Here is a 26,576-nt window from a genome sequence, read left to right on the forward strand (position 1 = left end):
TGCTCTTCCAATTGTGCTGCTATTCTCACTTAAGATGAAGGCTTACAGAACAAAACAGTTTCTCATTTAACAGTTACTACACATGTTGCCCTATGACAATGGTTAACAATCTCACAACACATCAACAATATCCTTACTCAACCTTGGGTTTCCTATCACCAGCTTCCTTGTCCCCTTCTGCCTTCTGGCCCTTGTCACTGGACTCCTGTACCTCGTTACTCTCATGGTTTTACTGGGCTGTCCACTCCCAGGCTGAACGGTGAACCTCGGAGATAACTTCACCACTGAGCTAAAAGGGTATCTGGGGGCCATACTCTCGGGGTTTCTCCAGTCTCCTTTAGGCCGGTAAATCTGGTCTTTTTTTTGTGAGTTAGAATTATGTTCTACATCCTTCTCCAGCTCTGTCTAGCACCCTCTGTTGTGATCCTGGTCAGAGCAGTCAGTGGTGGTAGCCGGGCACCATCTAGCTAGCTGTACTGGACTCAGTCCGGTGGAGGCCTTGGTAGCTGTGGACAATTAGTCCTTCGGACTGAGCTTTTCCTTGTATCCTATTCTCTTCATTCTCCCTTGCTCAGAGGGAGCAGGTTTTTAGAAACCTTGAATTCATCCAGTCACTCACTTTTTCATTCGTCATGCATTGATTTGGTACTTACAAGGCACTAGGCATTGCGGGAAAGAGCCCTGGTTGCACAATGGTTCAGTGCTCAGCTGCTAACTGAAAGGTCAGTGATTTGAACCCAGCCACTCCACTGAAGAAGAGACCTGGTGATCTGCTCCTGTAAACATTAAAGCCTAGGAAACCCTATGGAGCAGTTGTACTCTGTCATGTAGGGTTGCTATATAGTCACTATGAGTCAGAATCGACTTAATAGCACATAACAACAGGCACTGAGGATTACAAAGATAATTCAGATATATTCATTTCTTTCCCTTTAGGAAATCATAGACAGTTGTTTCATCTCTGTCACCTTTTAGAGGCTTAGAAAGCATCACTGGAGGGAGAGAACCACAGAACGGTGATGTTGGAAAGAATCTCAGATCATCAAACCCAGCTATGGGAGTGGTAGAAGGAGAGAGTAAGCCCATCTAGACTGGTTCTCTCACCTAACCCAGAATCACATTGGTCCTTGCCCTCCTAACCCTGTCTGCTATCACTTCTTTCCTCTTCACAGCCAAGCTCCTAGAAGTGGTTTTCTGCTCTTAAGATCTTCACCTCCCAGTCATTCTTCCACCCATTGGTGTTTTCCCATCACTACTTGAAACATGCTCTCACCACAGTCAGCAATGATGTCCTTGTGGCTAATTACCAGGGACTTTTTGTTCTCATCTTACGTGACCTGTTAGTATTCGATGGTCATCCACTTCCTTTTTATTGAAACATTCTTTGTTTTAGTAATATCAACTCTCCTAATTGCCCTTCTACCTCTCTTTTTATTTATTTATTTTATCACAGTAAAAATATATATAACAAAGCTTTTGCCAATTCAAGTTTTTGCATATATAATTCAGCAATATTGATTATGTTCATCATGTTGTACAACAATTATCACTATCTTTTTCCAAACTATTGCACCACTATTAGCAGAAATTCAGTGCCCCCTAAGCAATGATGCCATCTCCTCCTCTCTCCTACTCTGGTAACTGCTAGTAAGTTTTGGTCTTTATACATTTGCCCATTTCATTTAAGTGGGATGTTATGGATTCAATTGTGTCCCCCAAAAATATGTGTTGTAAATCCTAATCTCTATGCCTGTGGATTTCATTTTACTTGGATCCACAATCAACGCCCATGAAAGCAGCTGTCAAGAAATCGAACGATGTATTGCGTTGGACAAATTTGCTGCAAAAGACCTCTTTAAAGTGTTAAAAAGCAAAGATGTCACTTTGAGGACTCAGGTGCACCTGACCCAAAGCCATGATATTTTCAGTCCCGTCATATGCAAGTGAAAAGTAGACAATGAATAAGGAAGACCAAAGAAGAATTGATTGATGCCTTAAATTATGGTGTTGGTGAAGAATATTGAATATACCATGGACTGCCAGAAGAATGAACAAATCTGTCTTGGAAAAAGTATAGCCAGAATGCTCCTTAGAGGTGAGAATGGCAAGACTTTCCCTCATTTACTTTGGACATGTTATCAGGAGGGACCAGTCCCTGGAGAAGGACATCATGCTTGGTAAAGTAGAGGGTCAGCGAAAAAGAGAAAGACCTTCAACGAGATGGACTGGCACAGTGGCTTCAGCAATGGGCTCAAACATAGCAATGATTGTGAGGATGGTGCAGGACCAGCCAGTGTTTCGTTCTGTTATACATAGGGTTGCTATGAGTCAGGGCACCTAACAACAACAACAATAATGCCAGTGGTTATAATCCCATTTGGGAATGGGTTGTCTTTGTTATGTTAATTAGACAGGATTAGTTTAGGGTGTGTCTTGAGCAGATTAAGGAAATAGAGATGGGGAGATGGGAGAAGAGAGATGCCAAGCCACGCGAAGATTGCCCAGGTGCAGAAGCTCAGAAGAGACAAGGACCTTCCTCCAGAGGTGACAGAGAGAGAAAGCCTTCTCTTAGAGCCGGCACCCTGAATCGGACTTCTAGCCTCCCAAACTGTGAGAAAATAAATTTCTGTTAAAACTACCCACTTGTGGTATTTCTGTTATAGCAGCACTAGATAAGTAAGACATGGGATCATACAATATTTGTCCTTTTGTGACTGACTTATTTCACTCAGCATAAGGTTTTCAGGGTTCATCCATGTTGTAGCATGTATCAGGACTTCATTTCTCTTTAAGGCTGAGTAATATTCCATTGTATGGATATACCACATTTTGTTTATGCATTCATCTGTTGATGGACATTTAGGTTGTTTCCATCTTTTGTTATTGTGACTACTGCTGTAATGAACATAGGTGTACAGGTTTCTGTTTACATTTTCAGTTCTTTTTGGGCATATACCTAGGATTGGGATTGCTGGGTCACATGGTAATTCTATGTTTAGCTTTTTGAGAAACCCCCAAACTGTTCTCCATAATGGCTATACCGCGTTGCATTTCCACAAGTGATGGGTAAGGGTTCCTATTTCTCCATACCTCCTACCTCTTTTGTGCTCCTTCCCAGTCTCTTGTATAGTTTCCCCTTCCTCTGGATAGCTCTTGAAAATTGATGTTCCTCAAAGTTTGGTCCTAGGCTCTCTTCTCACTTGATGCGTTCTCCCTGGATTGTCTCATTTATTCCTCTGGCTTTAATTACCTCCTGCCTGTATGCTGATGACTCTCAAATCTCTGCCACCATCCCTGACCTTTTTCCTGAGCCCCAGGCCCATAAAACCAACCATCTACTTGACACTTCTACCTAGATATCCTATGAGTTTCTCAAACTCAGCATGTCAAAAACTGAGCTCATTATCTTCTTCTCTCAAATTCCCCTTCTCAGTCTGAGTCTTTCTAGGGTAGAGGTCCCTCCATAGCTGAAGGCTGTCCTAGGCCACTAGTTTCAAAGGATATAAGTACTCAAAAGCAGGAAGCCAAAGAGAGTGAATCTCAGGAGACCAAATCCGTAGAGAATCTGTGACAGTCCTTGTCCTTCAATGTGGCCCATCCCCATCACCTCTCCTTCCTGGAGGAGGTGGGGGCAGGTGGAGAGGAGCCTTGTGCTTTGCCAGGCCTAGAGCTCAACAGGAAGGAGCTGCCCTCAGGGCTGGACACTTCACAGAGGTCCAGGAAGACAAGACTTCTCTGAGCTTGTTTCCTTACCTGTAAAATGGGGATAAGGTGAGGATAAATGAGATAGTATGTAGGAACACTCTTGGTATTCTTCAGAGTAGGCCATCATTCATTGCTTCTGATGCTGAACCAGATAAAGTTCATCTCAGAGAGGCTAATTGGATTGCCCAAGGTCATATAGCTAATAAGGGTTGTGACCATGACTAGAAACCGAATTAATGAGTCTTACACTAAATTAGATCCTAGAAACATCAGTGGTAAAAAAACAGCAAGGAACAACTTTCTTGTCTGTTCAGATATGTAATTCCTGCCATTTCTCCCCAGTTTCTAGCCACAGGAGGGTAAAAGAGTCTAAAAATATGTGTTGGTACCAGTTTCTGGTTTTGATAAGGGTAATTAACAGCTGAAAACAAAGCTGTTAAATGCCACTCTTATCAGTGGGTGGTCTTTCTGTGGGTTGTTGAGAGGTGAGAAACAATGATGTCACTGAAGCTATTTTGTTCCTTACTTGGCCCAGTCAACCTGCTCGATCCAGTCCCAGAGAGTTCTGGACAGTTCTGGGCAACAGCGATTGCAGAGCAGGCCCAGACTTGGTTCCACCCAGAGTCTTCCTATTGACCCATGCAGTGGGTGGACACCTTCCCTCAGCATTCATCACAGCCACCGAAGGCCATCTTAGCTCTTGGATCAGTCAATAGAAGATACATACATATAAGTATATGTGTGTTTGTGTGTGTGTGTGTGTGTGTGTGTGCATACATATCTTTTATACACACAAACACACACACACAGAATTGGCTTACATGATTGTGGGGGCTGGCAAGTCTGAAATTTGTAGGGCAGGCTGGGGGGCTGGAAACTTGGGCAGGAGCTGATGCTGCCATCTTGAGGCAGAATTTCTTCTTCTCTGGGAAACCTCAGTTTTGCTCTCAAGGACTTTCAACTGATTGGATGAGGCTCACCTACCTTATGAAAGATAATCTCCTTTACTTAAAATCAACTGATTGTAGATGTTAGCCACATCTACAAAATGCCTTCATAGAAACACCTAGGTTAGTGTTTGCTTGAATAACTAGGGACTATAGCCTAGCCCAAGTGACACATAAAAGTGACCATCACAGCCTCCTTCCTTTTGAACCTTTAATATTCACTAACTCAGATCTACTCAGATTTCAAGTGACCAACTGTCTGGCCCTGGGGTGGTGAAGAAGCAGTACGGGGAAACCAGTCTGGCCTTGAGCCCTGTGACCTTTGGCAAATCATACCCCCTCTCTGGGCTTCAGCTTTATACTCTGTAAAGTAAAAGGATTGAATGATATGGTTGGAGATTCTAGTGCTTCCATTCTGTGATCTCCTTCCATAGATGTTTTCAGAGTCCCTACAAGGTGACAAAAATGAAGCAAAACTGATCCTTGCCCTTGATTAACTTACCCAAAAAAACACTAAACCTGTTGCCATCGAGTCGATTCCGACTCATAGTGACCCTATAGGACAGAGAAGAACAGCCCCATAGGGTTTCCACAGAGTGACTGGTAGATTCAAACTGCCAACCTTTTGGTTAGCAGCCCAGCTCTTAACCACTGCGCCACCAGGGCTCCTGATTAATTTATAGTCTAGTGGAATTTACAACTCAGCTACTTTCCTGATAGGCAACACCTTGCCTCAGTTTCCTCATTTGAAAAATGAGGGTGAAACCTACCTGGGAGAGTTATTATGAAGGTCTAAATAGCGGGTAAACAAATACACCAAAAAAACAAAACCAAACCAGTTGCCGTGGAGACGACTCTGACTCACAGAAACCCCATGTGTGTCAGAGTAGAATTGTACTCTTAAAAGAGTTTTCAATCGCTAATTTTTTGGAACTAAATCACCAGGCCTTTCTTCTGAAGCACCTCTGGGTGGACTGGAACTTTCAGTTAGCAGCCAAGCATGTTAACATACAACTGCTATAAACACAGCACAATACCTAACATCATTAGGCCCTAACCAGGAGATTGTTACTGATATTACAATTGCTTCTCCCGCAGCTGTGGAGGTTTGTGATGAGCCAAGTCCAGATGTTCCCTGTGCTCCAGCCACCCATCCGCTCAGTCATCAGCACATCTGGATGTGTCTGGCTGGGTGCCCTGTAGCCATGTCTCTGTGTGTCAGTAGCCATCTTCCCCAGAGGGAGTCTGTGTGTGACCTTGGATTCATAGCACCCAGCCTTAACTGGTGCAGCATGTTAGCCTGTCCAAAACAATTGGCTTGTTTGAGCTGGTAAATGCCAGGAACTATCAGTAGGATGACTGTGGTATGGCTTATGACTGGCTTTGCCTTTAACATACACTCATTAAAATAACTCTGAAATCAAGATAAAAAGCAATGCCCTTCCCCATCTTCCAAACCCATGGCCTTCACAGCTTGAGGCAGAGCTAGCCAGATGATGTGGTAGAGAAGGGCCTGACCTGGTCTTCAGTTCCCTTCCTGTGCCCTGAATCTGTCCTTGCCCATCCTCTTCCTCCCCTGTGACATTGCGTCTCACTGTCCTCCTCTTCTCCCTTACGGCACACTCAGGTTCCCCATCCTGAAAACAATCTCTTCTTGATCCTACTACTTCCGTTTGCAAGAAGGAGGCAGCCTAGAAAGTAGAAAGAGCTTTGGGCTTGCAGTCAGGAGACCTGGGTTCAAATCCTATCTGTGTCACTTAGTGGCTGCTGTGACCTTTGGCAAATGACATAATATCACTGAGCCTCCATTTCCTCCTGTTTAGGATAGACTTAATTTGTAACCATTCTCCAGGGTGATTGTGAGGAGTCAGTGTACCCAGCAGAGCCTTTGGTACATAATCAGTGCTCAGCCAGTAAAAGCTTCCTTCTCCAGGTTCTGGGACACTGTCATCCTGTCCCCTTCCCCTTTCCTCTTCACTGCCTACCTGTCCCCTGACCACTGTGCCATCTGAGCTCTGGCTTCCTTCTTTCCTGCTCAGGACCTCATCTATTCCAGCCCCATGGACATAGCCCGTAAGGTGTTGATCGTCCTGAGGACCTTTCTGAGGAGGAATGAAGATGTCCAAGTGGGCGGTCTCATCCGAGGCCACTTCCTGCTGATCCTACAGCATCTGCTGGTGGAGTATGGGCCTTCCACCTCAGGAGGTCAGTCTGTAGATCCTGGGGACACGTTTTGACCAGGAAGTCCTGGTCTGGCTGGGCATTCAAGAGCGAGCATCTCTGCCTTGGTTAGTTCTGCTTCAGGGGAGAGAATCAGGACTTTACTCAGCAGAAGAAAAGTCAGGCCAATGAGACATCAAGCCAAATATCACCTCTTTTCTGTCATTGGAAGAGTGGGTACCCAACAGACTTGGTGTGTGTGTGTGTGTGTGTGTGTGTGTGTATGTGATGTGTTTAATTATGTTTAATGTGTATATGCTTAACAGGTATGGGTGTGTTTAATGTCCCCTCCCTGCATGGCATGTGCTCAGAGCTATTTGCCACAAGAGTGGCAGCCCCCAGTTGGGAAGAAGAAAGTGGGAAATACTGGGGAGGCAGCGGAGGCACAGCAGCCAGCAGGGAAGATCTGCAGTGTGTTGGAAGCTCCCAGTGAGAAGCAGGAGGATAGTTTCCAAATCTGGGTAGGACTCCCTGGGGTCAAGAAAACTTGAAGTTTGGGATAGTATGAAGAGACTGAAAGTTGGAACTGGTTTTTCTTTTCCTGTTTTTAAAGAGGCTGAATTTTTAAATGAAATTTTCAAGCAATTAAGAGAAAATGGGAGATGAGCCAAGGCTCCCTTAGCCCTGCCCTGAGTGAGCATTGGGGTCTGGAGGCAGATTTAAGGGTGTTTGGAGGAGCTGGTCCTTCCTTTCCAGGGAAGGACAAGATATGTTTCATGGAGAATACTATCTAAGAACCATGAGGTTTAGTGGAAGCACATAGCGGAAAGGCCATGGACATCGAATTCAGACTTGGGTTCATGTCCTTACCCTGCCACTTACTGGCTGTGGGACCTTGGAGAGTCACTCAGCCTCTCTGAGCCTCAGTTTTCTTAACTGCAAACTAGAACTGGCAATTGCTGCTTCACATGGTTGTTAAGGGAGTTAGGTGAAATCACGACTTCCTAGCACCTAACCCAGAGTTGGTACTCAGTATGTCAGTTGCCCTGGAACCCAGTGAAGAAGAAATAAGTCAGGAAATAGGGGTAAATCCCATCAAGCCACCTGACTTGGGAAAAATGGAGACTCACTTACTAAGGGCCATGTAGAGCTGGGCAGGGTGTCTGTCTGACCTTCAGCTGATCGGGGTGTCTGTCTCCCTGAACGACTCTCCTTGTTCTTCACAGCCTCAGGGAACCTGCCCTTGCTGCTGAGCCTCCTCTCCTTAGTGCAGCTGAGGAGCGAGTCGGAGCAAGAACTGGATAGCATGGCCATGAAGCTCCTCCACCAGGGTGCGTCGGCCACTTGGGATGGCACCTGAGATCTGGGGCTGGCATCCAGGGTGCGCTCACGCAGCACAACTGTGGGGGCTCCTCTCCTCCATCCTTCCATCCCTTTGGAAGAAGCTAGGGGGTCAGTCTGTCCCCATGGGCTTCTTCCTAAGGGACCTCCCAGGGTTTCCTCTACTTGTTCTCTGGAAGTAATTGAGAAACAAAAATAGCAGTGTGTGACAAGCACAAGCCTTGGAGTCAGGAGGGCCTGGGCTTTAATCTCTGCTTTGTTACTAGCAGCACCCATATGAGCCTTAGGCTCCTCGGAGGTAAGATCACAGTACTTACCTGATGGGATTGGTCTAATGAATAACTGAACCAGTAGGTGGAGCATGCCAAGCCCTGTGTCTGGCACACGGCAGGCCTTCAGTGGATGCTGTCCACGTGGATGCGTTTGTCCTGGCGTAAGTTCAGTTCTCCACCTCATCCCACAGTGGGCTCAGGGTCTGACGATCTGCTCACAGTTCTCCAGGCCTCTTTCCACCCCTGCCCTAAACCTCAGCAGGACCTTTCTCCTCTTGAATGCATCCCCGCTTAATGGGCAGCACCCTTAGGAAGATGTGTGGAGGGAAGGTAGGAGTTAATAGGAAAATGATGTGTGCTAAGTCTCTCTCAGGTCCACTGGCCACAGATGAGGACATGGGATTTCTTTCCCTCACTGCTCACAAGAAGATCAGTGTTAGTCTCAGGAAGGGCCTCTGGGGACTGGCTGCCAGCTCTGCTTCAGCCTGTCTGTCAGATCAAGAGTGATGCCAAGCTGGCGGGAGGCCTGGGGCTGTGTGTGATAGAATCAGCCTTCAGAAGGGCCTCGCACAGGGAGGAATAATGGGCTGAAACAAACAACACGTGAATGTACTTGGGATCTCCACTTAACCCGTCAGTACTTACAATGAGTGAGTAAGGATGGCGGAAAGGCCTGCCTGTTCTGGTTGACTGCAGCCAGTTAGGGGTCAGAGTGTGCTGTGGCTGCCAAAAGAGTGAATGTAGACCTGGGAAGTAGGTCAGGGGGTCATGGGAGAGGGGCAGTTCCCAGGAGGAAAGGGATGTGTTGGGCAGCCGGTTCTGTAGATGTCCCCTCTACAGTGGAATCGCTGCTCTGGTGAGGGCTGAGGAGCACAGAAGTGCCATCTAATCTTGCCTTGAGAGGTTAGGAAGCTTACCTGATGTTTTTCCAGATGGACTACGCTTATTTCCATTGGCTATAATATCAGAGACAGTTTGTGCTTTGTCCCAAGACTGACATCTGAAATTAGCCATTTGCAGCCATTATCTGTGAGAAGCATTTGAGTGCTGGTGTTTGTTAAAGGCACAGACGGCTGTGCGATAGGGCTCCAGGGGACTCTGTCTCTTGCAGTGAGCAAGCTGTGCGGGAAATGCAGCCCCACGGACGTGGCCATCCTACAGCCCTCCTTCAACTTCCTGTACTGGAGCCTCCATCAGACGACGCCGTGCAGTCGGCAAAGAGGTGCTGGGCCTGGGTGGGTTAGTGAAGAGGGAGAGGGCCAGGCAGTGTCTGCACAGGCCCCACCTGATGTACTGAGCAGCCCTGGAGTCAGGGGCATGGATTTGGTCCCATCCTCTCCTCCTTGTCAGCTGCCTGACTTTGCCCATGTCATTCCTCTTCTCCAAGCCGACTTTTCCTCATCTGAGAAGGGGGAATAAGGGTACCTGTCTCCTAGGACTGATGCAAAGACCAAGTAGAGCATTTGATGGGAAAGTGATCTGAAAAGGGCAAAGCCTTTCTTTCAGGGTCATTAGCACCCCAGAAAGCCAAGGCTTGGGGGCTGTCATGAGTCATGCAGTCCTACCTCCTGATTTTACAGATCCCGAGGTCCCAGCGTGTTGTTGAATGAGCTCTTGGACCCTCTCTGCCCTCAGTTTCTCCTCTTAAAAAGATAAATGCAGAGGAGTGGCTGGGCCAGATGATCCTTAGGTCCTTTCTGGGTCTGACAACCATGGTCCAGCAATGACTGGGGCCCTCAACAAGCTGACCCTTTTGTTAGCTCCGCACATGTGTGTGAAGCCCCCATGGGGTGGGAACCACAGAAGCCCCCCTGAGCTGGGCTCCTGTGTAAGTCTGTGGTCCTTGCCCTGCCCTACCCCCTCAGCCGCTGCAGTGCTCCTGAGCAGCACGGCCCTGATGGAGCTTCTGGAAAAGCTGCTGGTGCTCACCTGGGCCAAGGTGGGCTCTCCTGGAACCGAGCTCCTCTGCTCTGCCTGGCTGCTCACCACCTCCCTCTCTGCCCAGCAGCACAGGAGCAGTTTGCAGGTGAGTCTCTAATCCTTTCAGGCTTGGGGGAGGGGAGAGCACTCAAAGGAGTGATGAAGCTCCTGAGTTCTGGTCCCAGCTTATTAGCTACGTGACCTTGTCTGAGCTTCAGTTTCCTTACCTTATAAAAGGGGGGAAACATCTCAGGATTGTTGTCAGGTTGGTTCAAATTACTTCGCTTAGCATGCATGAGTCACCTATTATATGTCAGGCTCTGTTCTAGGCACAGAGGAATAAAAACGAATGCAGCGTGTGCTGCCTGGAGGGAGCTTGTAGTATTTAAGCAAAGCCTTGAAAGATAAGTATGATTGTGCCAGGCAAAGATGGCGGGGCAGGTATCCCAGGTGGAGAGAACAAGATGAGCAAAGGCTCGAAGCTGCACAAACGCAGGAAGTGGTGCGCATATTTGGGAGGGTGGGGGCGCTCTGTGAGGCTAGACTATAGGCAGTGAAGGGGAGTGGGTCAGACTGGACAGGGAGGTGGGAGTCAGCCTGGAGTCATGAAGGGCTAGGTGCTGACATGCTGAAGTGCTGCACACGTGCAAGGAGTTGTTGTTATGCTCGAGAAGATGGTGCAGAACAGCCGGGGTGTATATCCACAGAGCGCCTCCATATCCTCTCAGCCCCTCCCCTGCTCCCCAGAAGCAGGGCCACACATCACAGTGTCATCGGATGCCCCTCTGTGGGCAGCTTCACATTCCGGATGTCTCCTTCCCTGAGTCTGGGTGCTCCTCAGGACAGAACTGCCTCCCAGCCTTCCGTGGTATCCTGCTGTGTACCTAGCGCTGTGCCAGTCTTGTGCCAGGCACACAGTCATTTGTGCGGAAGTGAAGTCAGTTCTAAACTTTGGCCTCTAGGGTGGCAGCAAACTGGCAGATCAACAGCTGTGGCAGATTGACAGTGGTGGCAGGTCCTGCAGGTTGTTGCCCGTGGGGGCTGATCTGGGACAGGAACCTTCGCTGCATTTTTGCATGAGGCTGCCAGGTCTACTCGTACTTTTGCAGTCATCTGCCGGGGTGGAAGCCTGCACCTCATCCTTGTTCTGGCCTGGCCCTCCTCTCACACCTAGCCAATTACCTACTCCTGACTACCTTGACCCTAGGCCCTCTCCACTGCCCTAGAGCAGGTATCCTGGTCGTCCTCACCACCAGTGTGGCCTGCTCACAAGTGCCCTGGCCTCAGCCTTTCCCTCCTCTGCATCTCCTGTCGCTGCAGCCGCCTGGTCCTGGCCCTCCACCTGGCAGCAGAGGCCCTGTCCACCTGGCCCCTCTGCAGCCTTCCTTCCTGTCATTCCCACCCTCCTGCCCTGTCCACTGACCCAGGGTTTGCTCTTCTCCCAGTCAGCTGTGCTCTTTCTCATCTCTAAAACTTTTTACACGTTGGTTCTTCTGTCTAGAACCTACCACTTTCACCAGTCACTCAGGAGTTGGAAGGAATTGCTTTGTGCTCGACCCTGTGAGGGGCCCAAGCAGGTAGAAGCTGTCCCCACCCCTAGGTAGTTTGTGCTCTGGTGGAGGAGCAAACTCTCAATTCTGCCGCTGCTGACCACTTTGTCTGGGCACTGCTGTGATATCAAGGAGCACGCTCACTGATGCTCATCCTCACCTCTCCAGGGAGTGGAAGCAGGTGGCATTGTCCTTGTTCTATAGATGAAGACAGCGAGGCAGGCTGAGCGAGGTGCAGTGACCTGCCAAGGCTGCACAGCTGGCAAGTGGTGGAGCCAGGGTTTTGAGTCCAGCCTGACTCCAGATCCTGAGTTAGGTGGCTGGTGGTCTGACCACAGATGAGGTGGGAAAGGCCCTTGAGGATGGAGAGATTTGGGAGGAAGACAGTTCTCCTGGTACAGGCTTGATTCCTCTCCTCACACTCCTGAAGCCAGGTCTGAGAGGATCTGAAGACTTCATGTGGCCTCCTGAGTACCTCCTGTGTGCAGCAGGTGTGGGTGGGTGGGGGTAGAGGAGGTATTGGGGCAGGCTATTTTCAGCCCTTTACCCCCTGCCCTGCCAGGTTCATCAGACACTGTCTGTGGAGCTGGACCAAGTACTGAATGTCCTCAGCTTTCCCAAGAAACAAGCTGCGCTGCTCTCAGGTACAAGCCCAGGGGCCTCCAGCAGGAGGAGGAAAGCTTTTCCCCTCGATTCTGAAGTGGGACCCTCCCACCCAGACCAGCCAGTGGTCACCCCATAATGATCTCCATTGTCCCCCTTCCTGTGGCAGAGCTGGGTGGGAGGTGGGGAAGGAGGCAGGGACTGGGTGTAAGGAGACCCTACTTTCAGCTGCCATCGTACGCTTCCTGCGGACGGCCCTGCAACAGGGCTTCTCCTCTGCCCTGGTGGTCCTGGTGCCCTCAGGGGCCCGGCCACCACCAGTGCCCGAAGACACTGTGCTCGCTCCCCTGGGAACATCACAAGTGCTGTCCCTGGTCATCGGGCTGCAGAACCTCTTGGTGCAGGTAAGGCCCTCACTGAGTGGGACCCTGGCAGTGGGGCTGCATCGCCAGGACAACAGCAGGAAGGCAGCTGCACCCCATCCAGAGCCTGTGTTCCCACCGGGCCTGGAGGCTGGATTGATTGGGACCTTTTAAGTTATAGTGACAGAAATGCAACTCAGATTGGCTCATAACTGAGCAGGGCAGGGGTCACTACTAGCTTCGAGCGCAGCTGGATCCCAGAGGCTCAATGTCACCAGAACCGCATCGCCATCTCTTGGCTCTGCCTCCCTCTCCATCAGCTTTCTTCTCAGGCAGGGTCTCCCCATGGGGTGGTGAGATGACCAACAGCATCCCCTGGCTTATATCCTTCCAGCAGAAAGAAAGTTTCTCTTTCCCAAGAGTCCCCAGAATTGGCTTATTAGCTTGGCTTGGGTAATGTGCTAATCACTATGGCCAGGGGCACAGGATTCTTCAATTGGCCAGGCCTGGGTCAGTGCCCACTCCTGGGACCTGGGGTTTATGGTCAGCTCTCCATAACCCACATGGACTGACAGCGAGAGAGGGATGATTCCCCAAAGGAAAGTGCTGCCAGAAGAAGAAGGAATGGATGCCAGATAAGCAAAAACAATAGATGCCCACCCCGGAGGGGTTGTGTCTTATAACTTGGAGAAATCTTGGAGATCATTGTTCATCCAGCCATCACATACTGAGCCTTAGCTCCATGTCAGGGCCTGTGAAGGGTCCTGAGGGTGTCAGGTGCCTGCCTCTAGGAGTTAATGGCCTGGTAGGGGATGCAGCATGTAGATAGGATGTGATACCACAATGTGATCAGTGCTGTGCTAACGGGAAGCCCTGGGCTGTGGGTAGTGGAAACAGTTAACGCCCTCAGCTACTGACTGAAAGGTCGGAGGTTGGAGTCCACCTAGAGGCACCTCTAAAGAAAGGCCTGGTGACCTACTTCAGAAAAAAATCATCCACTGAAAACCCTATGGAACACAGTTCTACTCTAACACACATGGGGTCACTGTGACTTGGAATTGACGTCAACTGGTTAGAGATCAATTATATTCATTAATTATCTAGCCTTCCACAGGCCAGATACCCCTAGAAAAAAACCATATAAAAGAATATTTACTATAAAAGGAGGCACTGGGCTATGGGGCACATACAGAACAAAACCAAACCCATTGCCATCAAGTCAATTCCAACTCATAGTGACCCTACAGAACAGAGTAGAACTGTCCCCATAGGGTTTCCAAGGAGCAGCTTGTGGATTTGAACTGCCAACCTTTTGGTTAGCAGCTGTAGCTCTTAACCACTGTGTCACCAGGGCTCCATGGGCACATAGGTGAGTGTGAGGCTAGCTGTCTGAGAAGGCTTCCTGGAGGAGATACTTGAGCTGGGCTGGAAGGACCAAGTGACTTGTCCTAGGCCCCCAACGCCAGGGGGCATCAGAGGTGAGATTGATATTGACTGCAGCACAATTTTGTTTTCTGATATGGACTCATTCCCTCTCCCTGGCCTTGTGGCCTGTTTCCCACCCTTGATTCCTAGGACTTGCTTCTCTTTCAAGGAGCTTATTGTCTATTATTTTCAAATAAGGCTTGGTCATTGCAGGGTGACCTAGGCCCCAGACATTCATGCTGTTTGAGCTAGACATAGACTCTCCTTTTCTGATCTTTAGGAGCTTGTCCAAGACAGTCACAGATCCTCATGGTCTGATCCGATGTTGTTGTTAATTGCCATCGAGTTAGTTCTGACTCGTAACGACTCTGTGTACAACAGAACAAAACACGGCTCAATCCCGTGCAATCCTCACAATCGTTATGCTTGAGCCCATTGTTGCAGCCACTGTGTCAGTCCATATCATTGAGGGTCCTTCTGTTTTTCACTGACCCTCTACTTTACCAAGCATGATGTCCTTCTCCAGGGACTGATCCTTCCTGATAACATGTCCAAAGTATGTGAGTTGAAGTCTCGCCACCGTTGCTCTAAGAAGCATTCTTCCAAGACAGAGTTGTTTGTTCTTTTGACAGTCCATGATATATTCAATATTTTTCGCCAACACCATAATTCATAGATGTCAATTCTTCTTCCATCTTCCTTGTTCATTGTACAGCTTTTGCATGCATATGGGGTGATTGAAAACACTGTGGCTTGGGTCAGGTGCACCTTAGTCCTTAAAGTTCCATCTTTGTGTTTTAAAGAGGTCTTTCGTGGCAAATTTGCCCAATGCAATACGTTGTTTGATTTTTTTTTTTTCTAGTCCAGCCTCATATTTTATTTTTTTCAAACCACTGGCCTAAGCACCAGGGAAGGGGCGGGGGCAGTGACCTATTGTAGCACCATTGCCATTCACCTCCCTGCCTAGGAGCTGAACGTCTCCAAGGCCTGTGGCACTCACATCTGCCTTTGGCAGTTTTCATCAACAATTCCGGGGAAGTGGAACCCAGAGTAACTCATGAATTCCCCATCTAGAAGCTACAGGGCCTACACTGGTTATAGGAGACTGTTGGTGAGGAGCCTGACTCGGCATCATAGCCACTGTCTGTGTTACTGCCTGATGAACAGGAGGCAGCTGATTTATCAAAAATAACCCCAGCAGCAAGGACCAAATAGCCCTTTCCTCCTTTTTCTCACTGCCACATACCCTAGAAGTTCCCTGGCCTTCTGCTTTCAGCCACAGTGCCCCTTCTGTCACTGCCCAGGACCCGACGGTGTATATGGGAGAGTCTCCCTGTTTCTCTGTCCTTCCCTTAGGCCTAGAGAGAAGCCTCCCTCATACCCTGCCCCTGGTTTGTGTAAAAATAGCTATTTGTTCATTTAGACAATTAACAAAAATTTATTTCACAAAATCCAAGGATAAAGGAAGTCTCCCATGAATTCCCAGAATGGTTTATTCATTCATCACATTTTATTATATATGGTCAGTAGCTTGCATTTCTGTCTTCTCTCATAAGACTATGAACTTCTTTTAGTCAAAAACTTCCCCTGCCTGGGGTGGCCAGAGGAGGCTTCACAGAGAAGGTGACATTTGAACTCAGGCTTGTTCAGACAGAGGTGGAGGGAAGGGTATTCCAGGCAGGGAGGACAGCATGAGCAAAAGGGTATAATATGAAAAAGTGTAGTGGGTAGGGTGGGGAGAAGAAGGAGAAAAGCGAAGCAGGGGCCATATTGGGCATGTCTTCTGTGTCAGGCTACGGAGTGCTGTGGGGAGGCAGGAAAGGGCTTAGATCAGACTGTGTAGCCATGGTAGAGAAGATGGGCAGGAGGGAAAGCCTGGAAGCCTGGGGACTGGTGAGGAAGAGGTGATTTCAATGAGCCGAGAAAATAAGAGAGGCCACTTCACACTCACTGCGAAGGATAGAATCAAAAAGACAGACAATAACAAGCATCCAGGCTGTGGGTGTGGAGAAATCGGAACCCTTGTACTTTGCTGCTAGGAATGTAAAATAGTGCAACCACCTTGGAAAACGGTTTGGCATTTCCTCAAAGTGTTCAACACAGAGCTACCTTATGACCCAACAATTTTACTTCTAGGTATATACCCACGAGAAATGAAAACATGTCCACATAGAAACTTGTACATGAATGTTTATAGCAACATTATTTATAATAGCCAAAAATGGAAACAACCTAGATGCCCATCAACAGGTGAATGGATAAACAAAATGTGGTACAATGGAATATTATTCAGCCATAAAAAGGAATGAAGTACTGATACAGGCTACAACATGGATGAATCCTGAAAACATTATGCTAAATAAAAGAAGCAGTCAAAAAGATTACATATTGTATGATCCCATTTATGTGAAAAGTCCAGAATAGGCAAATCCATAGAGACAGAAAGTAAGTTAGAGGTTACCAGGGAACGGGAGGTGACTGCTAATGAGTGTGGGGATTCTTTCTGGGCTGATGAAAGTATTCTAAAATTAGATAATGGCGATGGTTGCACAGCTCCGTGAATATACTAAAAACCACAGAATCGTACACCTTAAAAGGGTGAATTTTATGGTATGTGAAGTATATCTCAATAAAGCTGTTATTAAAAAATGATATCAATGGGAAAAAGTGACATCAAGGCCTAGGCTAGGGCACTGAGTGGTGGCAGGAAGGGTGTGGGTTAAGGCAACACTTAAGGTTCCTCCCAACACTGGGAATTCTGTTTGGAGAGCTGACATATGTGGGCCAAACCAGCATGGCAGTGTCTGCACCACCGACTGAGTGCCGGGCAGAGTACAGGCTCTCCAGCAGCTTGGGGTGGTCCAGCACAGTGAAGGAGCGCTGGCCAGAGCGTCATCACAGCCCCTGCCCAGCCCCTAACCCTGGAGGAGTTTAGCAAGCCACCTCTTCTTTACTGAGCCTCAAAGATAAAAGAGGTCTTTTAGTGTTAAGCAACAAGGTCTATGAGAACAGCCTCCACTCCCCCAGGGGTGGAGCACAACTCAGAGAAACATTTATTGAAGTGAGGTGGAGAGGTGACATACTGATGGCAGAGGAGTCCAAAGAAAGGCTGTGGGTACGGGAGTGATCTGGGCGGCAGGGACTGGGGAAAGAGGGCAGGGCAGACTTCTCTTCTGTTTAGTTCTCAGAGAGGCCACAGTGAACGCTTCCAGAAGGTTTGTCCTGGGTCCTCTGGAGCTGCAGGAAGACAGGACGGCCTCTCTTGCAGTCAGGACTGTCTAACAGCGCAATGGGCTGCCTTGGGAGGAAGGGAGAGGAGTGTCTTGTGACTGGAGGTTTCCAAGCAGAAACCAGGCGCCTCCAGCAAGAAGTCCTACTGGAGGGCAGTATGGGTTTAGGTGACCCTTAAAGTTCCTTCCAACACTGGGATTCTGATTTGGGGAAGGGAGTAGTCATGAGACAGCGGCCCAGGAGAACCTTGCAGGGAGGGGAAGATAGGCCCCTATCACCGAGGGGGAGACCGGAAATAGGTTTAAATATAGCAGTGCCAGCAACATCAGACAGTTTGCACTTTTCAGTTTCCCAAGCCGTCTCATATCTCTGATCTCATGTGATTCTCACACAAGCAGCCCCGTGAGGTAGAAAACTGCAGCTCAGAGAGGTCAAGTGACTGCCGCAGGATCACAGAGCTTGTGATTAGAAGTAAAGGATTTGCTGAGGAGAGGGGGAGGAAGACAAGATCAAACGAAATTCTCAAACCATTTCCCAGAGGTCCATCTCCTGGCGGGGCTGGGCAGGAGTCCATTCTGTCAGGGGCACACGCAGTCCAGAGATGTAATGAAATGAACATCCTGTCGACTAGAACTCCAGGAATTGTGTGTGGTTAGAAGGGTATGCTAGACAAACTGTTTGGAGTAGAAGGTGAGACCCCTGATTGGGATTTGAGGGTCAGTGAGGAATACTTCTGTCCCATCGCCTCCAAGTTTGAAACTATTGTGTGGCAGACACAGAAATCAGACAAAGATCAAAACTTTTGTTTTATTCGTAAGGCCGATTGGAGAAAATGACTGCTACAAATGGCCACAGTGGCCTTCCAACAACCTCAGCCCAGTCATGGGCAGAGCTGAACAACCCCAGGACTCGCGGCCCCACCTTCTGCCCCATCCCTCCCACCCGCCGGGACAGGGCCTGCCCTGGTAACCTACTCCTTGACCAGGAGTAGGCCAAAATATACCTTTTCTGCAGACAGGTGGGTTCAGATACGAGTCTGCTCTAGAGGCTGGGCCAAGTATGTTCCTTCTGGTGAAGTCATCTGTCAGACCAGTCACTCCCCTTCCACGGGGAGGAATCGAGGGTGCATGCTACTCTCCCAGAGGGCCCTCATGGAGACGTGATGAGGGGAGCTCTGCAGTGATAGCAGGCGGACCCTACCCCGTCTTGTAGGGGGCAGGGGGGCAGGTTTGGGACTGGCTGAGTAGAGTGCTGAGTGAAGGAGATGGGGTACATCCACTGCTGCCTCCTGTCCCTCCTCTCCTACCCACCACTGCTCAGCCAGACCTCTCAGTGTGCACTCAGCAGATGCTCAGAGCAGCCCCTGTCTTCGTCTGCCTCTGCACCTGGAGGTTCAGAATGAGGCTGCATAGCAGTTCTCTGGGCTGGTTGGTTTTGCTTTCCAGGGTTTGCCAACCAGGGTCAGATGGTCTTGGTGCTCTTTCAGGCCTACTTGTCTGATTCACGTCCAGCTGCTACACCCATGGGGAGCATCCAGGGAGAAAGAAAATTGGACTGGAGCAGGGAAGAGACAGATATCCTGTGTGCTCAAACTTGGTTGCTGATTAGCAAGGGAGCGGAATGTATGATCAGATTGGAAATTAGAGAGCTAATTAGCTTCAGAGACCTTGAGACTTTGATCTCAAGGATCATTGAGATGTCTGGGCTAAGGTTCTATGAGAGTTAGAGGTGAGAAAGAAGGGGAGAGAGAACAACATGTACTGAGTGTCTACTTCGAGCGAGGCTATGGACTAGGCACTTGGCATGTACTATTTATTCCCCACCACTCTTCTAAAACTGAAAAAACAAAACAAACAAACAAAAAAACCCAAACCTGTTGCCATCAAGTTGATTCTGACTCATAGTGACCCTATAGGACAGAGTAGAACTGCCCCATAGGGTTTCCAAGGCTATCACCTTTATGGAAGCAGACTGCCACATCTTTCTCCCACAGAGTGGCTGGTGGGTTCAAACTACTGACCTTACGGTTAGCAACTGAGCGCTTAACCACTGCACCACGGGGGCTCCTTACCACTCTTGTATAAGGTAGAAATTATCTTTCAGTTTTATAGACAAGGAAACAGAGTCCCAGGGTGTTAAGTCGCTTGCCCAAATTTTAGGTCAGGATTCAAACCTGTCATTTTTGCTCTAAAGTCCATGCTCTCTCCGTGTCCCACTAAGTGCCAGGGAAACAGGGCATCCTGTGAACAGAGCCATTGTTACCCAGTCTAGTCCCAGCTGCCCTCGTGCACTGCTGCCCGGCTTGTCAGCCACTATCCAGCGGCCCTTGTTGGTTGTGTGGGGTAATATGGGCACAGAGTCAGAGAGTGGCACTGGGAATTAGGTGACCTAGGTTTTGGTTCTAGACCTGCCACCGACTACCCAGGTGTCTTCAGATCAAGTGTTCCCTCTCTGGCCTCCATTTTCTTATCTGGAAAATGAGGTGGGTGGCTTAGATCAACCATTTCCAACTGTGTTCCTTGGAGGCCTTAGGGTTCTGTGGAGAAGACTCAGGGGCTGCTAAAGACAGGAGAGCGTTTCCCCTCTTATGCCTTTCGCTAAGATATCACCGTTTATTGAGTGTTTACTCTGTGCCAAGCCCTGGTTAAACACTCTATATCCATATTTTCCTCTAACCCTCTCAGCAACCCAGGTATTCTTTTTATTCACAGTCATGGATGACAAAACAGACTCAGCAAGGTTAAGTAATTTCCCCAGGGTCACACAGCTGGTAAATGACCAAGTCAGCCTCATACTTTTAACCACAGTCTGCACTGCCTTCCAAAGAATACAATGAGGAGAGCATAGGATTTTTTGTAGTTTGTTTTTACATTTTTAAAAATCTGTTTTATTGAGATGTAATTTACATATGATAAAATCCACCAATTTTAAGCGTACGATTGGATGAGTTTTGACAAGTATGTGCAGTTGTGTGAACATGACCACAATCAGATATAAAACATTTTCATCAGCCCATAAAGTTCCCTGTGCTCCTTTGTCCTCAATCGCCTCCTCCTCCCTGGCCCTTGGCAACCACTGCTCTACTTTCTGTCACTATAGGTTTGCCTTTTCTCGGATTTTTTATAATGAAACCATATGGTATTCGGTCTTGTGCGTCTAACTTCTTTCAGTTAGCATAATGCTTTTGAGACTTATTCATATTGTTGTATCAGTAATTCTTTTTTTGTGGCAGAAGTCATTCATTTATTTTTATTGCTGGTTAGTATGCCATTGTATGTCTATACCACAATTTGTTTAGTATTCACCTGTTGATAGATGAAGGATTTCCAGATTTGAGGCTATTATGAATAAAATTATCCTTAATATTCAAGTACAAGTCTTTGTGTGGATATATGTTTTCATTTCTCTTGGGTAAGTATTTAGGAGTGGGACTGTGGGCCAGCTGTGTATCAGTATTCTGCTGTGTAACAAAGTACCACAAGTTTACAGCTTAAAACAACACCCATTTATTATCTCACAGTTCTGTAGGTCAGAATTCTGGGTAGGCTTAGCTAGGTTCTCTCCTAAAGGTCTCTCAAGGCTGAAACCAAGGTGTCACCCAGGCTGGGCTCTTCTCTGGAGGGTCTGAGGGAAGAATGTAGCTCCTTGCAGTTGTAGGACTGAGGTTCCAGTTTCCTTGCTGGCTGTCCGCTGAGGAGCTCTCTCAGCTCTTTAAGTTCACCCACATTCCTTCTCATTTGGCCCTCTCTGTTTCAAACCAACAGTGGCATGCCAGGTGCTTCTCACACTTCCAGTCTGATTTCTTCTACCAATGGCTGGAGAAAACTCTGTTTTTAAAGGGCTTGTGTGATTAGATTAGGCCCCCTCAGACAATTTCCTTTTTGCCATACCATGACATAACCACAGGAGTAACACCAGAAGGCAAAAGTCATAGAGCCATCTTAAAATTCTGCCTACCACATGTGGTGATGTATGGTTAACTCTGTAAGAAACCATCAAACTGCTTATCAAAGTGGCTGCACCATTTTACCTTCCCCCAGCGTGTATGAGAGTTCCAATTGTTTCACATCCTCACCAACCCTTGGTATTGTCAGTCTTTTTAATTTTAGCTTTTCTACTGGTTGTATAAGGAGCCCTGGTAGTGCAACAGTTAAGCGCTTGGCTGCTAACTGAAAGGTTGTCAGTTCAAACCCACCCAGCAGCTCCATGGGAGAAAGATCTGGCAATCTGTAAAGATTACAGCCTAAAAAACCCTATGGGACAGTTCTGCTCTGTCACAGGAGATCACTATGAGTCAAGATCGACTCAGTGACACCCAACAAGTGGTTGTGTAGTGGTAGCTCATGGTGGTTTCAATTTGTATTTACCTAATGACTAATGATATTGAGATTTTTCCATGTGCTTATCAGCATATCAGATTTTGTTTGATGAAAGGTTCTACTGCTTTAAAAAGAAAAAAAAAAAAAGGGTTGGAACCCCCTGGCTTAGATAAACTGTCAGGCTCTGCCAGAGTCAGTAATTTGTGAATCTGTGGCCACACGGGCCCAGGACCCGTCTCCTTTTCAGAAACAGCCACTTGAGTCAGGTGCTCTGTGTGTGGGTGAGAGATGAAGCAAAAAAAAAAACAAAACAAAACAAAAAAAACCACGTTTGATTACCTACAGGGCCAAAATTTCAAATCTGAAATCTGAAATCCAAATAGCCCTGACAACAAAGTATTTTTTCTTAGTTGGCACCAAAACTGATTGGCAGCAAAACGTGACCTTAACTTCTGTGTTTTGCAGAAGGACCCTCTGCTGTCCCAGTCCTGTGTCAGCTGCCTGGAGGCCTTGCTTGATTACCTGCACGCCCGGAGCCCAGATGTCGGTAGAGACCCTCCCCATTCTCTGCTGTTCCAGTAGGGGGAGTTGGGGAAGCCAACCCCTGCCACTCCCCAGAATCCCGTCCCCTTTCATCCTTTTAACAACACTGCTGGGGCACTGTCACGCTCATTTTACAGATGAGGATACTGAGGTTCAGTGAGGTCACAGAACGTGCCCAACCAAGGTCATGAAGATCTTAGGTGGCCAAGCCATTCCTGTGTCTGCCTCGAACAATCATGGGGTGGTCTGACTGAGCCAGGCAGCATAGGTGGATAACAGCCCAGGCAGGAAGAAACCTCCTGGGGTTAGTTTGTCCCTCTCCCTGTCTCCAGCTGAGCAACCCTCCTCTTTGAGCCAAGAGGAGAAAGTCCTCTTTAGCAGTGTTCCAAGGCCTTTGGAAACGCAGCATTAACCCCCAAGGGCCTGGTGCTTCCCGCAGCACTCCATGTGGCCTCCCAGCCCTGGAATCGATTTTTGCTGTTTACCCTCTTGGATGCTGGAGAGAATTCCTTCCTCAGACCTGAAGTCTTGAGGCTCATGACCCTGGTAAGTGCAGAAGGGATGGTCTTGTGGTCTGAAGAATGTCATGAGCTGGGTGGTCCTAAGGAGGCCAGGCACACCTTAACCTTTGGTAATCCTAATCCTCAGAGAAGGCAGATAAGCCAGGCGGGCCCCACTCTGCAAGAGGCCTGCTCAGAGAACTCCCCTAAACGCCCACATCTTAGGACCCCAAGAGACCCTGAAACCCACCCTCATGCTTGCTTACTCATGATGCATTGACCAGGGCCTGCCTACCATGTGCCCCAACCCATGCTAGGAACTGGGGACATCGAGGAACCAAACATTCTCTGCCTTTAAAGGTCCCTCGGCCTGGAGAAGGAGACAGACAGCAAGTAAGCTAATAGTCAAAATACAGTGTTGTCAGTGGTGGAGCAGAGGATACACAAAGTGCCTGGCACGCAGGAGGTGCCCAGTGAATAAATAACAAAGCTGTGAGCCTATGAATAATAGTGAAGCAGGTCATTGGGTGAACCCGTCGTTGGCGTGGACACACAGAGAAAGGGTCATTGCTTCTGCCCCAGTCAGGAAGGAGATGTGAGTAAGAATGTAGCAGGCACTCAATAAATGCCTGTGTTTCTTTAATACAACCAAAGAACATTCAGCAGTGCAGGTAATGATTTTGCTGAGGCTTGAAGGATGAATAGGCAGAGAGGAGGAAAGGTCTCCAGGTTGTGAGAACAGCAGGTACAAGAGCACAGAGTGGTGTGTTAGGGGCCCAAACATAGTTCATTTTGGTCCACATGTGTGAGGTGCAAGGTGGTGGTAGGGAAGTGGGGGACAAGGCCAAAGGGGCCATCAGGAGCCAGCTCTCGCAGGGTCTGCCTCATCGGCCCCCCTTCCCTGGGATCCCCACCACTCACTACTGTGAGCTCCTTGAAAGCCAGGGTCCTTGTGGCCTTCAGATCTGCATTCCCAGCCCCATGCTGTCATGGCGAGGGCACAGGACATGTCTGCAGATGCGATCAGTGCCGGATCACTGGGTGTGGGATTCTCTCCTCTGGCCAGTTTGTGCGTTTCCAGAGCAGCAGCATCCTCTCTCATGAAGAAGTGGGTCATGTTCTACAAGAAGCGGCTTTGGCAGACCTGTCTGCGCTCTCAAGCACCACCCTCCAGGCTCTGCGTGGCTTCTTCCTGCAGGTGGGTGGGGAGGGGATGCCGCGGAGCTCCCGTGAGACCGGCCCTCTGTGCAGAGTGGGTGCTCTGGTCATAGCAGTCAGTGGAGGGTCGGGAGTGTAGGAAGCAGGGAATCGGTGTCAGCAACTGGGGGAAGAAGCAGTCCGTGGGCTTGTGTGGGGTGGGCGCCGAGCAGGCCTGACTCCCACCCTTCATCCCTCAGGTCCGGAGCATGGGCCTCCTGGCTGATCCCAGCACAGCCCAGACCCTGCAGGCATCCTTGGAGGGCCTTTTGGCCCAGGCTTCCTCAGCCCAGCCACCCCTGCAGGACATGCTGTATCCTTTCTTGCACTGGGGAGCCTTGGCCTGGGCAAAGTCACCCAGGCCACAGGAAGTTGTGGCATCATGAGGGGCTCGAACCCAGCCCTGGGAGAGCTTCAGGACACAGAGGCGCACTGTCTACAGCCCTGTCCTCTAAAGCAAGAAGGAGTCAGTGAGAAGAATTAACAGGATAGCAGTAGCAGTAACTCTTCTCTGTTAATTAAGTTTCCCCAGAGGGCTAGGCACTGGATCTAATCCTCGCAGCAGCCACAGCAGCCAGGTAATGGTAGTGTATATGTAATGCCTATCTCCTAGGGTTGTTTTGAGGACTAAGTGAGTTAAGAGGTGTAAAGTGCTTACAACAGCACCGGGCCGGTGTGAGTGCTATATAGTAAATGAGGTGCCTAGGATCACACAACTAGTAAGTGGCAGTGTCAGATTTGTGTCTCCAAAGCCACACCAGCACACTCGGGAAGAAGCTCGGCCTTCCCCACAGGCTTCAGAGAGAATCACCCACACCCATTTAGCACAGATGCTTCCCTGAGCCCTTACATTGGGAGGTTGGCATGGCCCTGTGAAAGTCGCCTCGGGGCGGGGCAGGGGCAGGTCACTGTGGTGATCCAGAAACATTACAGTCCCAGGGCGTTGGGGAGAAAGGGGTGTTTCCTTCCTACCCCACCGCTGCTTCCTAGCTCTCATCGTTCCCGTCCCATGGAACAGCTCACTGTCGTACAGTGACTACGAAGCCCAGGTGTTCAGGTCCAATTTTAGAATCCGTCCCACTATTCTTAGGAGCGCCTTTCTTGCCCTTTTGGGTTGTGGAAATGTGGTCCCCCATGGTTGGCCGCACATCTCTGTTGTTCTCCTTTCATGCTTTGCTGCCAGCTGCCTAGGAGGGGTGGCCGTATCCCTGTCCCACATCAGAGACTGACCCCCAGGGCTTGAAGGCCCAGAAATGAGGCCTGGAGACAGTCAGGATCCAGTTGTTGAAGAAATGGATGACAAGTGCAGCCATTCACTCGTTGAATTGTTCCACTGTTCTAATGTTGAAATGGCATCAGGAAATACAGAGATACCCTCACATGCCTGTGTGAGCTCTCCGAAACATTTCATTCTAGTCTTGTCTCCCTTCAGCTGGTTCCCCAGCCAGTTGGACAGCAAATGCTTCAGCAAGGAATGATGGCTGGCCTCCTTAGGGGAAAGAGGGCAGGGTGATGTTCTAATACCTAAAGAGCGCCAGCTGGATGCTTCCCTTGTGCCCAGAGAACAGCAGCCAGGCTGTCCTTGTCTTTGGGCTTGGAGGGCAGGGAGAGGTCCTTGCGGATGGGGACTGTGTGACCCAAGTGGTCTAAGAGGCACTTGACCTGCGGCCTCACTCCACGTGGAGGTGGAGAGAGAGGTACAATTTCCAGGCAAGAAGCTGAGCCAGGTCAAACCCTTCTCAGTCTTCCTAGCTCTGAGAAACTGTCCAGACTTCAGCTCTTCCCTGGCTAAAGGAGGTCCTTCTCTCCTCCCTGTTCCCGCCCCTCACAGCCCTCCTCAGAGCGGACATCTCGCTACCTACGTGTGCCGTTGCTTATTCAATGTCTGTCTCCGCTCCACGACCCTCGTGTTCAGAGCTCGGCCCGGCCTCTGAGCTCCCTCCCGCCCAGCGAGGCCCCGGGAAGGCGAGGCCATCCTCCCCGCTCCTGGGGGCTGGCTGCAGCGACTCCGCACAACACGGGCTGAAGTCCGTCCTAACGCACAGACGGAAGCCCCCGGACAAACTCGGTGGGCTGGAGGGGCGAGCGAGGGCCGCCCATACTCTGCACCGCGGGCTATGCGAGTTCCTCGAAAAAGATTAAAAACAAAAACGTGCTGGTCACGACCCACTGAATCGACCTCGCGAACTGCAGTTTAAAATACGGTTATAGACGGCGGAACAAGTCCGGGAGGGCGCGTGGGCGGTCACCCGCCGGCAGCGCCAGGGCCCCCGTTTGCTGACGCGCCTTTGAGGGCACAGACCCCATATGCAGACAACGTCACCCAGCCTGACATTAACCCGACCGGCAGGAGCCGGGGCACCGAGCCGACCGGATGCGACCCGATGCCGGAGGTCGGGAGGCGGGGCGGGGCGGGGCGGGAAGTGAGGTCAGGGAGCGTGGCAGTCGCGGCCGGCGCCCATTGGCCACAACGGCACGGTGGGCGGGGCGGCGCACGGCGG

At 49.3% G+C, this 26,576-nt stretch overlaps 1 protein-coding gene across 1 annotated transcript in view; it reads left to right on the plus strand.

The window, feature by feature from the left end:
- The window catches only part of MEI1 (meiotic double-stranded break formation protein 1), a 100,635-nt gene extending 74,217 nt beyond the window's left edge, over window positions 1-26,418 (plus strand). The window contains exons 21-31 of the mRNA XM_004379972.2: window positions 6,692-6,857; window positions 8,039-8,143; window positions 9,537-9,647; window positions 10,291-10,451; window positions 12,458-12,539; window positions 12,727-12,902; window positions 22,301-22,382; window positions 22,818-22,924; window positions 23,945-24,076; window positions 24,276-24,388; window positions 25,259-26,418. Coding sequence (XP_004380029.1) covers window positions 6,692-6,857; window positions 8,039-8,143; window positions 9,537-9,647; window positions 10,291-10,451; window positions 12,458-12,539; window positions 12,727-12,902; window positions 22,301-22,382; window positions 22,818-22,924; window positions 23,945-24,076; window positions 24,276-24,388; window positions 25,259-25,304 — 1,281 coding nt within the window. The 3' untranslated portion in view covers window positions 25,305-26,418. The remainder of the gene's footprint in view (window positions 1-6,691; window positions 6,858-8,038; window positions 8,144-9,536; window positions 9,648-10,290; window positions 10,452-12,457; window positions 12,540-12,726; window positions 12,903-22,300; window positions 22,383-22,817; window positions 22,925-23,944; window positions 24,077-24,275; window positions 24,389-25,258) is intronic.
- Window positions 26,419-26,576: the final 158 nt, after the last annotated feature.

Source organism: Trichechus manatus, unplaced genomic scaffold, assembly GCF_000243295.1.
Source record: "Trichechus manatus latirostris isolate Lorelei unplaced genomic scaffold, TriManLat1.0 scaffold00069, whole genome shotgun sequence".
In the NCBI taxonomy this organism is placed as follows: Eukaryota; Metazoa; Chordata; class Mammalia; order Sirenia; family Trichechidae; genus Trichechus; species Trichechus manatus.